A 14,094-nucleotide genomic window follows, 5' to 3' on the forward strand; every position below is an offset into this window, starting at 1 on the left:
CAGATATATGAAAAGATGCTCAGCTTCATTAGTTATTAGGGAAATGCAAATCAAAACTACAATGAGATACCACCTCACCCCTGTTAGATTAGCTATTATCAACAAGACGGGTAATAGCAAATGTTGGAGAGGCTGTGGAGAAAAAGGAACCCTCATTCACTGTTGGTGGGACTGTAAAGTAGTACAACCATTATGGAGGAAAATATGGTGGTTCCTCAAAAAACTGCAAATAGAACTACCTTATGACCCAGCAATCCCTCTACTGGGTATATACCCCAAAACCTCAGAAACATTGATACGTGAAGACACATGTAGCCCCATGTTCATTGCAGCACTGTTCACAGTGGCCAAGACATGGAAACAACCAAAAAGCCCTTCAATAGAAGACTGGATAAAGAAGATGTGGCACATATACACTATGGAATACTACTCAGCCATAAGAAATGATGACATCAGATCATTTACAGCAAAATGGTGGGATCTTGATAACATTATAAGGAGTGAAATAAGTAAATCAGAAAAAAACAAGAACTACATGATTCCATACATTGGTGGAACATAAAAATGAGACTAAGAGACATGGACAAGTGTGTGGTGGTTACCAGGGGTGGGGGGAGGGAGGACAGGGGGAGAGTTAGGGGGAGGGGGAGGGGCACAGAGAACTAGATAGAGGGTGGCGAAGGACAATCTGACTTTGGGCGAGGGGTATGCAACAGAATTTAATGACAAGGTAACCTAGACATGTTTTCTTTGAATATATGTACCCTGATTTATTAATGTCATCCCATTACCATTAATAAAAATTTATTTAAAAAAATAAATAAATAAATAAAAAATAAAAACAATTAGCATAATGAAGTGAAGCACATCAAATATGTATGAATCCTTGAGTTTATGATACTAAACCACAACAAAATCCTCCATAAATATATTTTGGAGAATGTTAGTAAAGGAATTCATTATTTTGAAAATTGGTAAATAAAGAAAAAAATCAGCATTTAAACTATCTTATATGAATTATGTCTCAGGATAACCAACCAAGTAGTTGATGAAAATTTATTTTAATAGGTGTATTCCACTTAACTTAAGTGGATGGAATTGTAAGAATAAAATTCCCCATTTTGTAAACAATAAATTGATGAATCTAAATCAGTGGTCAGTAAACTAGAGCCGGCAGGTTAGCCACACCACCTGTTTTGTAAGTAAAGTATTACTGGAACACAGGTTTGCCTGTTTATGTACTGTCTGTGGCTGCTCTAGCATCACAAAGATAAAGCTGAGTAGCTGCAACAGAGCTTGTAATATTACTACCTGACCCATTAAGAAAATCTGTCAAGTCCTGATCTAGACCACGAGCAGTAATGACTGCTACATTATAAAAATGAGAGATAATCCGACCATATATGCTTCCTAATACAAGTAAACACCACCATCTATGAAATATTTTTAGAAAAAAAAGTGAATCTTAACACGTTCAAGCCTGTAGATCTAGCTACCAATTTCTAGAAGAGAGGATAGAGAAACATGTTAAGTGATATCATAGAGAAACAATCAGCAAAATCTAATTATGGGAAATTTTGAAGACAAATGACTTAGGTCTTTCAACAAATAAATTGCAAGAAAGTAATTAAGAAAGAAGAAGAACTCAGAGATTAAAAGAGATGTAAAGGACATATCAACCAGCTGCAATATGTGGATCTTATTTGGATCCTGATTCAAAAAATTGCGAGAGAGAGAGAGAGAGAGAGAGAAAGAAAAATTTAAACAGAGTAAAAATGTGTTGATATTAAAAATTGTTAGTTTAGACCCTGGCCGGTTGGCTCAGTGGTAGAGCGTCGGCCTGGTGTGCGGAAGTCCCGGGTTCGATTCCCGGCCAGGGCACACAGGAGTGGTGCCCATCTGCTTCTCCACCCCTCCCCCTCTCCTTTCTCTCTGTCTGTCTCTTCCCCTCCTGCAGCCGAGGCTCCATTGGAGCAAAAGATGGTCCGGGCACTGGGGATGGCTCCATGGCCTCTGCCCCAGGCGCTAGAGTGGCTCTGGTCGCAACAGAGCGTCGCCTCGGATGGGCAGAGCAACGCCCCAGATAAGCAGAGCATCGCCCCTGGTGGGCATGCCGGGTGGATCCCGGTTGGGCGCATGCGGGAGTCTGTCTGACTGTCTCTCCCCGTTTCCAGCTTCAGAAAAATACAAATAAATAAATAAATAAATAAATAAAAATTGTTAGTTTATTTACATGTGATGTTTTAATCGTGCTTAAAATTATTGTCTATGAGAGATATATACTAAATATTTAATGACAAAATGATACCATGTTTGGGTGATTGGGCAAAAGCGGGCAGGGAGTGTGTAAAGATATAGATAAAACAAGATTGACTGTTTTAACTATCAAGGATAAAGGATACATAGACATTCACAGTGCTATTCTTTCTACCTTTGTAATGTTTGAAATTTTACATTACAAGTAATTTTTTTTAGTAGGGGAAAATGCTAAATAACCACCTGGGGAATGCTTTCAAACAATACGTTCTCTAATGCTCAGTTAATCTAGCACAGACTCCTGATGGGAACATAGCCCATAGCCCACAACCTACCTCTGTATCCTTCACTGAGACTAACTGCAATAATGATTTATAGCAACTGAAGAGATGGGTTAAATCTCTCAGGTATATAAAGGCAAAAGGAAAAATAATGGTGAACCCAATCTTGAGGATAAATAGCTAATGGGGTTATTAAATTTAAATAAAATAATGCATTTTACTGAATAATTAATTCAAAGTGAGAAAATTCCCATGATCAAGTGAGAATTTAGGGGCAAAGGAGATAAGGGACCATCATAACAATCATCTTTTCTAGTAGGTGATTTTCCCCTCACCGCTTGTTATTATTGTAGGATTTCTTAAAAGCTATATGGTTTTTTGAGGCATATTAAATGACAAGACCACCTTCTATTTTGTCTATCAGGGTAAATGAACCGACAAAGATAGATGAAGGGTGTGTTTTTGTTTGTTAGAAAAAGGAGTGTTTTGAGAGATGCTTGGCTATCGTAAGTTCATGTAGAAATGGAGATGTCCAGATTTTACAGCTTATTTTATTGGGGGGGGGGGGCTTTTCTTTTGGACCATATGAAAAGAAGATATAGGTAGGGGGCCCTAGGCTTTCCTATAATGGGATGTACAATTTTGGGGAGGTAATTGGTTAAGGAGGCCTTGGATCTAGTTACTCACCCAGAGGGGGCTGCAGCATACCCCCATTCTTCTCACAGTTCCCAATAGGCTGGATTTCAGCTGAGTCAACCAGCCGCCAGAAGTCATTCTTATTGTCGCTGCCATCAAGGCGAAGGCGGAGGCGAGCACCTGTCAGTCCAACTACTGTGGCGATACAGGTGGATGTGGTGTTCCTGGGGTCCTGTGCCTCCAATTTCATGCTGATCTTGAATTCGTTGCTTGGAGGTGTGTAGGACTGAGGAGAACAAGCCATGGGGATTAGGCAGTCTAAGGTAAGTAGCATTTTCAGTAAGAATATTAAGAGATGGAACCTGAAAATTTATGCAGTGGTTACACCTGGACCAGAGACAAACCACCGTGAATCATTCCCTAATATGTAGGAAAAGTAACATGCAGAAGAAGCACTGGCAGGTAGATTGAAGGGGAAAAAATTACTTTCCACTGGAGCATCAAATATTGATTCACACCAGTAAGAGGATAAGAGTGCCTCATATGGTCCTTACTTAAATGCTTTCTCATCCTTTCTTCTCCAACTCCCTAAGCCTCTAGGTCAGGGGTCCCCAAACTTTTTACACAGGGGGCCAGTTCACTGTCCCTCAGACCATTGGAGGGCCAGACTATAAAAAAAATATGAACAAATCCCTGTGCACATTGCACATATCTTATTTTAAAGTAAAAAAACAAAACGGGAACAAATACAATATTTAAAATAAAGAACGAGTAAATTTAAATCAACAAACTGACCAGTATTTCAATGGGAACTATACTCCTCTCACTGACCACCAATGAAAGAGGTGCCCCTTCTGGAAGTGCAGTGGGGGCCAGATAAATGGCCTCAGGGGGCCGCATGCGGCCCGCGGGCCGTAGTTTGGGGACCCCTGCTCTAGGTATTCAAAATGTTTTCTTCTTAGAAATCATCTTATATACCTATCAAATGCTAAGTGTCTCTTCATAAGGCGTTTCAGTATATTGCTTTCTACATCCAACACACAGACTATTGGGGGTCAGTTTTTCTCTTATTTTGACATTAACTTATAAATCAATTTATATCTTCAAAGACAATTTTAAGTTGTAATTGATATACAATATATACTTTGGCAAATATTGAAAATGTATGCATATAAGACGCCATATATATCATATTCACCTTTGGAACCAAGATGATGAGCATGGACATGTTCTCTCATGCCCTTTATAACCCCTGTCCAGCCCTTCCCAGACCCGTTTCCAGGCAAATACTAATCTACTTTCTATCACTGTAGATTGGTTTGCATTTTCTAGTCTTAAACGGAATCAGAGAGAATTTCTGTGATTTGGTCTGGCTTCTTTCACCCAGCATAACTATTCTGATATTCATCCATATTTTGAAATGTATCAATAATTCATTTCTTTTGCTTTTAAAGACTTTCTAAGAGCTGTATTAGGTTCACAACAAAACTGAGAGGAATATACAGATTTCCCACATACACCCTGCCCCGACATAGGCTAAGTCTCTCTTATTATCAGCATCCCCTATCATAGTGGTACATTTGTTACAGTTAATGAATTGGTACATCACAATCCCTCAAAACCCACAGTTTACATCAGAGTTTTCTCCTGGTATTGCTCATTGGGTTTGGACAAACGTGTAACAACATGCATCTACCATTATAGTATACAAAATAGTTGCGCTGACCTAAAAGTCCTCTATGATCTGCCTATGCATCCTTCCCTTACTCAACCACTGCCAACTATTGATCTGTTTACTGTCCCCATAATTTTGGCTTTTCCAGAATGTCATATAGTTGAAATCATATATTATGTAGCCTTTTCAGATAGTCTTCTTTTCCTTTGTAATATGCATTTGTTTCTTCTATGTCTTTTCACAGCTTGACAGCTCATTTCTTTTTAGGGCTGAATAATAATAATTTGTCTGGCTATTCCAGTTTATTACTCATTCACCTACTGAAAGGCATCTTGTTTGCTTCTAAGTTTTGGCAATTATGAATAAAGCAGCAATAAACATCCATGTGCAGGTTTTTGTGTGGTCATGTTTTCAGTTCCTTTGGGTAAACACCAAGGAATGTGATTGCTATATTATATGGTACACATATATTTAATTTTGTAACAAATCATCAACTTGTCAAAAAAAATGTCTGTACTCTTTTGCATTTCACAAGCAATGAGTGAGAATTACTGTTGCTCAGTATCCTTGCTATCATTTGACAGTGTCAGTGTTCTGGATTTTGACCATTCTAATAGGTGTGCTGTGGTATTTAATTTGCACTTGGAACATTTTTTCATAGGCTTTTTTTTGTCATCTGCTTATTTTTTTTGGTGAAGTGTCCCAGATCTTTCACCGATTTTTAAAATTAAATTGTTGGTTTGCTTATTGTTAAGTGTTCTTTGTATATTTTATATGTCAGTCATTTAGCAGATGTGTCTTTGGCACATATTTTCTCCTAGTCTGTCTTTTTATTTTTATTTTTTTGTGTGTGAGAGAGACAGACAGAGACAGGAAGGGAGAGAGATAAGAAACATCGACTCATAGTTGTGGACTCCTTAATTGTTCATTGATTGCTTTCTCTTGATGGGGGGGGGGGGCTACAGCTGAGCCAGTGACCCCATGCTCAAGCTGGTGACCTTCCCTCAAGCAAGCCTGGGATTGAATCTGGGTCCTCAGCATCCCAGGTCGACGTTCTATCTACTGTGTCACCACCGGTCAGGCTCCCAGTCTGTATCTTGTCTTATTCACTTGACAGAGTCTTTCACAGAGTAGAATCTTTTAATTTTAACAAAGTCCAGCTTATCAATTATTTCTCTCGTGGATCATGCCTTTGGTGTTGTATGTAAAAAGTCATCACCATACCCAAAGTCATCTTATTTCTCTCTTATCTTCTGGGAGTTTTATAACGTTGTTTTACATTTAGGTCTGTGGTCTATATTGAATTAACTTTTGTGTCTATGGCCATACCATTCTGAATGTGCCTGATCTCATTTGATCTTGGAATTAACTTTTGTGAAGGGAGTAAGGTCTGTGGTCTAGATTTTTTTTTTTGCCTGTATCTGTCCAGTTGTTTCAGCACTATTTGTTAAAGACTACTGAAGCACCTTTTGTTTAAAAGACCATTTCTGCTCCACTTTATTGACTTTGCTCCGATTTTGCCAAAGATCAATGGACTATATTTGTGTGGGACTATTTCAGGGTTCTCTATTCTGTTTCAATTTCTCACCAATACCACAATGTTTTGATTACTGTAGCTATATACTAAATCTTGAATTTGGGTAGTATCAGTCTTCAAACTTTGCTCTTCTCCTTTTCCTTAAATATTGTGTTGGCTATTCTGGATCTTTTGCCTCGCCACATAAACTTTAGAATCATTTTGTCAGTATCCACAAAATAACTTGTTTCGCCCTGGCCGGTTGGCTCAGTGGTAGAGCGTCGGCCTGGCGTGCAGGGGACCCGGGTTTGATTCCCAGCCAGGGCACACAGGAGAAGCGCCCATTTGCTTCTCCATCCCCCCCCCTCCTTCCTTTCTGTCTCTCTCTTCCCCTCCCGCAGCCAAGGCTCCATTGGAGCAAAGATGGCCCGGGCGCTGGGGATGGCTCCTTGGCCTCTGCCCCAGGTGCTAGAGTGGCTCTGGTCGCGGCAGAGCGACCCCCCGGAGGGGCAGAGCATCGCCCCCTGGTGGGCAGAGCGTCGCCCCTGGTGGGCGTGCCGGGTGGATCCTGGTCGGGCGCATGCGGGAGTCTGTCTGACTGTCTCTCCCCGTTTCCAGCTTCAGAAAAATACAAAAAAAAAAAAAAAAACTTGCTAAAATTTTGATTAAGCTTGCATCAAATCTATAGATCAAGTTGGGAAGAACTGACATTTTGAACAATACTGAGTCTTCCTTTTCTTGATCATGGACTATCTCTCTCCATTTTTAAGTTCTTCTATGATTCTGTTCATCAGAGTTTTAAAGTTTTCCATGGATAAATTTGATACATATTTTGTTAGATATATGCCTAAGTATTTCATTTTTGGAGGTGCTCATATAAATGGTATTGTGTTTTTAATTTCAAATTCCACTTTTTAATTGCTGGTATATAGAAAAGCGATTGACTCTTGTACATTAACCTTGTATAACTGCTTATTAATTCTAGGAATTTTTTTATTTTTAGATTTTCTATATAGATAACCACATCATCTGTGAACAAAGAGAGTTTTATTACTTCCCAATCTGTATACCTTTTATTTCTTTTCTTATTTTATTGCAACAGCTAGGATTTCTAGTATGATATTGAAAAGGAATGGTGATAGGAGCATCCTTGCCTTCTTTCTGATGTCAGTGAGAAAGCTTCCAGTTTCTAACTATTAAGTGTGATGTCGGATATAGGTTTTTTTAAAAAATAGATATTAACATTCAGCATATTATAATGTTCATCCATATTGTTGAAAGCATTAATAACCCATTTCTTTTTACTCCTGAGAAGTATATCATGTTGATAAACATTTGGTGCATTTCTAGTTTTCCACTATTACAAATAAATCTTTTATGAATATTCAAATATAAATCTTTGTATGGAATTATACTTTCTATATTTCCATACAAATTTCAGATATCTTAAAGTGGAATGGATGAATCATATGATAGGTATATGATTAATTTATATACCAGAAAATTTACCTTTTTACATTGCATAATTCAGTGGTTTTTAGTATTTTTAGAGGTAAACATCACTCCACCTAAAATTAGAACATTTTCATCATATTCCCCAAAGAAACTCCATACCCATTAGCCTTCTCTCTCTTTCTCTCCTCATTCTAGTCCCTGAAAACCATTAATCTACTTCTGTTTCTATGGATTACCTATTCTGGAGATTAAATATAAGTAGAATTTTACAATATGTAAGTAGCTCCTTTCTTCACTTAGTGTAGTGTTTACAAGGTTAATCTGTAGTGATGTCAGTACTTCATTCATTCTCATTGCCGAATGACATTCCACTACAGTATATAGATATACTAATTTTGCTTATCATTCATCAGTTGAGGACATTTGGTTTGTTTCCTCTTTTTGGCTATTATGTATAATGATGCCTTGAACATCTATGTATAAGTTTTTGTGTGGTCATGTTTTCATTTCTCTCTCTTGGGTCATACCTAAATGTGAGATTGCTGGGTCATGTGGCAATTCTGAGTAAATTTTAATCTATTTTCTAAAGTGCCTACAGCATTTTACAATCTTTCCAGCTACATGAGGGTTCCAATTTCTTCACATCCTCAGCAACACTTGTTATTATCCAGCTTTTTTATTTCAGCTATCCTAGTAGATGTGAAGTGGTATCTCATTGCCATTTTGATTAGCATTTCTCTAAAGAGTAATGATGTTAAGCAACTTTTATGTGCTTGTTGGCTATTTGTGTGTGAATCTTTTGTCTTAACTTTAAGGTTCTTGATATCTTTTGGATACAAGTTCCTTATTAGATTCATGATTTGTAAATATTTTCTCCCATTGTGTGGATTGTCTTTTTACTTTCGTGAAAGTAAAAAGTGTCTTTGGAAGCACAAAAGCTTTTAATTTTGTCTATCTAGTTTTTCCTGTCTATGTGTATGTGGTTTTGGTGCCACATCTAATCATTGCCTAATCCAATATTTACTCCTATGTTTTTTTCTAAGAGTTCCATAGTTTTAGCTCTTACATTTAGGTCTATTATTCATTTGGAGTTAATTTTTGTATATGGTGTGAAGGTAGGGTCCAGCTCCATCATTTTGAATGTGGATATCTAGTTGTGCCCACAGTTGTTGAAAATCCCACTGAATTGTCTTGGCATCTTTGTACAAAATCAATTGAGCATAAATGTATGGGTTTATTTCTGGACTCTCAAATTTAGTCCACTGATCTGTATGTCTACCTTTATGCCAGTACCAAAATGTCTTAACTATTGAAGCTTTGTAGTAACTTTAGAAATTAGGAAATGTGAATCCTCTACTTTTATTCTCTTTTCCCAAGATTATGTTGGCTATTCTGGGTCCCTTGTGTTTCTATGTGAATTTTAGAATCAATTTGTCAATTTATGAAAACTAGGCATCTGGAATTTTGGTAGAAATGACATCAAATAAACAGATCAACTGGAGAGTATTGCTGTCAGCTATGTGATTTGCCAATATTTTTTCCAAGTCTATGGCTTATAATTTCACCCTCTTATAAGTGCCATTTGAAGAGCAGAAATTCTTAATATTGACAGTCTATTTTGGCCCTGGTCAGTTTAGTCAGTGGTAGAGCGTCAGCCCGGAGTGTGGCTATCCTGGGTTAGATTCCCGGTCAGGGCACATAGAAGTGACAATCTGCTTCTCCACCCCTTCCCCTCCCCATCTTCTCTCTCTCTTCCCCTCCCGCAGCCATGGCTCTGTTGGTTCCAGTGTGTTGGCCCCAGGTGCTGAGGATGGCTCTGTGGAGCCCAGCCTCAGGCACTAAAAATAGCTTGGTTGCTGAGCAACATTCTAAGATGGGCAGAGCATAATCAGGTAGGGGGCTTGCCGAGTGGATCCTTGTCAGGGTGCATGGGGGAGTCTGTCTCTCTGTCTCCCCTCCTCTCACTTAAAAATTAATTAAAAATAAAAATATAAAAATAAGAATAAAACAGCCTAACCAGGCAGTGGTGCAGTGAATAGATCATTGGCCTGGGACGAAGAAGACCCAGGTTCGAAACCCTGAAGTCACTGGAAATAGCTTGGGCTCATCTGGCTTGAGCACAAACTCACCAGCTTGAGAGCGGCATTGCTGGCTTAAGCATGGGATCATAGACATGACTCCATGGTCGCTGGCTTGAGCCTAAAGGTTGCTGGCTTGAGCAAGGGGTCACTGGCTCAGCTGGAGCCCCCCAGTCCAGGTACATATAAGAGAGCAATCAATGAATAACTAAATGCAGCAATGAAGAATTGATGTTTCTCACCTTTCTCCCTTCCTGTCTATCCCTATCTGTCCCTCTCTGTCCCTCTTGCTAAAATAAATAAATAAATAAAATTAAAAAATAATCTGTTTTATGAATTTTTAATGGATCATCACGCTTTCAGGTAAGCTATTTTCTAAAGTTTTCTTTGTAAGTTTTCCATATTTGTTAGTTCATTAATAAATATTAATTTTTGCTGCTATTGTAAATGGGAATTTCTCTTTTATTATAACTTTCCTGAGTTATTTTTTAGCAATGAGTAAAATGTTGGTTTCAATACTGAGGTATAAATACTTTTTCAGGTTAAGGATGTGTTATTCAGTTTCTAGTTAATTTACTGATTTTTATGTTTGTTAGTATGTTCAAGTTTTACTGCCAAACTATTTTCCAAAGTAACTGAACCAGTTTACATTTTCACCAGTAGTTTATGAAAATCCCATTTGCTCCATAACCTTATACTATTAGGTGTGGTATGGTCAGTTTTCCCAATGTATTTTCTTCAGTTTTGTTCTAATCTTTCAGTCTGGATCCCTTTTATTACTTTACTTGGCCTGGTTGCATTGGTTATACAATGTTGAATAGAAGTGCCAAGAGCAGATATCCTTGTCTTGTTCCCGACCTTAAGAAAAGCGAATTTAGTGTGATGTTAGCTGTAAATTTTTCACAAATGCCCTTTGGGGTTTAGAATTTAGAAAATTCCCTTCTATTTCTTGTTTGCTGAGAACTTGTATTAGTAGCTTGTATTAGTAATAGTAACTGGATTTTGTCAAATGCTATTTGTGCATCTATTTAGATGATCCTATTTTTTTCCTTCATTAGTGTGTTCATGGGGTGAATTATACTGGTTGATTTTTGAATGTTAAATCAACCTTGCAATCTGGAAATTAAACCCCACTTGGTCATGAATTATTTTTATATATTATCGGATTCAATTGCCTAAAATTTTGTTGATAATTTTTACATGTATTTTCATGTGGGATGTCCCTTTGTAGTTTTCTGTCAATGTGTTTGCCCGGTTTTGGTATCAAGAGTAAGTTTTGCCTCATAGACTAAGATAGGAAGTATTCCTTTCTTTTAAGCTTTCTAGAAGAGTCTGTGTAGAATCTGCATTATTTTTTCCTTAAACATTTGGGACAATTCACTGGTGAAGTTATCTAGGCATGGAATTTTCTAAAAATTAAATTTCTGTGGCAGAAACCGTGTTATTCAGATTTCCTATCTTTTTAAGGGAGCTTTGGTAATTTTTGTCATTCATTAAGTTATCCATTTCATCATAGTGGTCAAATTTTAAGGTATAAATTTATTCATAATATTCTTTTATTATCTCTTTAATATTTATGGAATCAATAGTGATGTTACCACCTTTAGTTATGGTGTTAGTGATTTCTGTTTTTTCTCTTTTTATTCTTGATCATTCTGGCCAGAGATTTATCTCATTGCAAAGAATCAGCTTTTGGTTTCAACAATTTTCTCTATGATTTTTTTACATTTAATTGATTTATGCTGTAATCTTGATTTATGCTCTATTCCTCTGCTGACTTTGGGTTAACTGTTCTTTCTTCCTAGTTTTTTAAAGCGTGAAAGCTGAGGTCACTAAATGAAACATTTTTTTCTTTTCTAAGATAAGTGTTTAGTGCTATAAAATTTCCCCTAAAAATTGCTTTGGCAGCGAACCACAAATTCTTAAATGTTCTGCTTTCACTTTCATTTAGTTGAAAATAACTTTCTAATGTTCCTTATTACTCCGTGAGTACTTAGAAATGTAATACTTAGTTGCCAAATATTTTGAGATCTTCCAGGTAACTTTCTGCTATTGACTTTTAATTTAATCCCACTATATCAGAGAACATACTTCATATTACTTTAATCTTTAAAATTTATCAAGCCTTATTTTATGGTCCAGAATATGGTCTAAACCGCTAAATTTTTGTGTGCACTTGAAAAGAATTCATATTCTATTGTTGTTAGAGTATCAGTAAGGTCAAGTTAGTAGACAGTGTTAAGTCTATTATATCTTTGATTATTTTCTGTCTACATGTTCTTTAGTAATAAACATATTAAAAGTCTGACTACAGATAAATTTTAGACTTACTTATGTCTCCTTATCATTTTTTGCTTCATCTGAGGAATGTGACTCCTTAGCATGATAAAATACCTTCTTTATTCCTGCTAATACTCTTTGCTCTGAAATATACTATCATATTAATATAGCCAATATCAGCATGGTATATGATTTTCCATTCTTTTAATTTTAACATATTTGTGTCTTTGTATTTAAAGTGCAATTTCTTGCAAGCAGTATATAATTTGTGACAATATCAGCCTTTTTAAAAAATTTTTTATTTATTCATTTTTAGAGAGGACAGGGAGAGACAGAGAGAGAGAGAGAGAGAGACAGAGAGTGAGAAGGGGGGAAGAGCTGGAAGCATCAACTCCCATATGTGCCTTGACCAGGCAAGCCTAGGGTTTCGAATAGGTGACCTCAGCATTTCCAGGTCGACGCTTTATCCACTGCGCCACCACAGGTCAGGCAATATCAGCCTTTTAATTGGGGCATTTAGGCCATTTATAATTAATTTGATTATTGATATGGTTAGATTTAAATCTGCCATATTGCTATTTGTTTTTTATTATTTGAGCAGTTGCTTTGGGGTTTATAGTAAGCACATTTAACTTATCAGTCTATCTTGCAGTAATATTACACTACTTTATGAATATTAATCTGGCAATATTGTATTTGAGATTTCTCTTGGCCTTTAAGCTATTTTAATACACATTTTACTTATACAAATGCGAATTACCTTTACAATGCAATATTATTGCCATATAATTATCTTTTATAGAGATTTAAATAAGAATAAACATCTTTTGTCCTTACTTTTGTAATTCCAATTTCCAGTGACTTTTATTCCTTTGTGTATATGAGTAATTCCATCTGGTATCATTTTCCTCTGCTTGATGGAGTTCCTTTAACATTTCTCATAGTAGGTTTGCTGGGGATAAATTCCTTCAGTTTTTGTGTGTCTAAAAATACCTTTATTTTGAATTTGTTTTTAGATCTTTTTGCTGAATATATAATTCTAGGTTGACAATTTTTTATTCAGAACTTTATTATTATTTTAGATATTCATGTTTAAAATTCTTTTTTCTTTTAGTGTTTCAATTTGTATAGTTTCTATTGCTATGTCCAATATTTTCTGACTTTAATACCAACCAGTGTATGTTATGTGCACATAGTGTGGTTCAATACGAGTCTTTAAATTTCTTCCATGTCTCTGCTTCACTTTTAAACATAACTGTTTTAATGTTTTCTGTCTGCTGTTTGAAGATCTGCATTGATCCTGAGTCTGTTTATTGACTGATTACTCTGCTCTTTATTGGTTATGTTTTCTAGCCTCTTTACATGCCTGGTTTGATCCAATGCCAGACATTGTAAATTTCACCTGTTGGGTGCTGGATATTTTTGGACTCCCTTCTTGTACTTTGTTTCTAGATGGTGCTAAATTATTTGGAAATAGTTTGACCATTTTGAGTCTTGCTTTGTGATTTGCCAGGCAGGCCCAGAACAGTGCTCACTTTAAGGTTATTTATTTACCACTACTGAGCAAGATTTTCCTGAGTATTCCACCCAATGCCACATGAATTAAGATTTTCCAGTCTAGTTGGTGGAATCAGGCACTATTCCCAGCCCAGTGTGAGTGCCAGGCTCTATTCCATTTAAACCTTTCAGATGGTTTTTCTCTTGGCTTTGGGTAGCTTCCTCAATGCATATACTGAACACTATTACTTTGCTGAATATTTAAGGAGATCTCTGTTGTTTTCTTTCTGTGCAGCTTTCTCTTTCTGGCACTGTGTTTGGCAAATTCTGGCCACCTTGGCTTCCCTTGACTGTCAACTCTATCTCCTCAGATTAGGGAGTCTGCTGGGCTCAACCTCTGTTCCCCCTTCCTGGGCCATG

The 14,094-nt window shown here is 36.8% G+C and overlaps 1 protein-coding gene across 8 annotated transcripts in view; it reads right to left on the minus strand.

Moving 5' to 3' along the window:
* SCMH1 (Scm polycomb group protein homolog 1) overlaps positions 1 to 14,094 on the minus strand; it is a 166,787-nt gene that overhangs the window by 79,911 nt on the left and 72,782 nt on the right. For all 8 annotated transcript variants that reach the window (XM_066376007.1, XM_066376009.1, XM_066376004.1 and 5 more), the window contains one exon: positions 3,225 to 3,459. In XM_066376007.1, coding sequence (XP_066232104.1) covers positions 3,225 to 3,459 — 235 coding nt within the window. Of the gene's footprint in view, positions 1 to 3,224; positions 3,460 to 14,094 lie in introns of those variants that run through there.

The sequence above is a fragment of the Saccopteryx leptura genome, chromosome 3 (assembly GCF_036850995.1).
Source record: "Saccopteryx leptura isolate mSacLep1 chromosome 3, mSacLep1_pri_phased_curated, whole genome shotgun sequence".
Taxonomy (NCBI): Eukaryota; Metazoa; Chordata; class Mammalia; order Chiroptera; family Emballonuridae; genus Saccopteryx; species Saccopteryx leptura.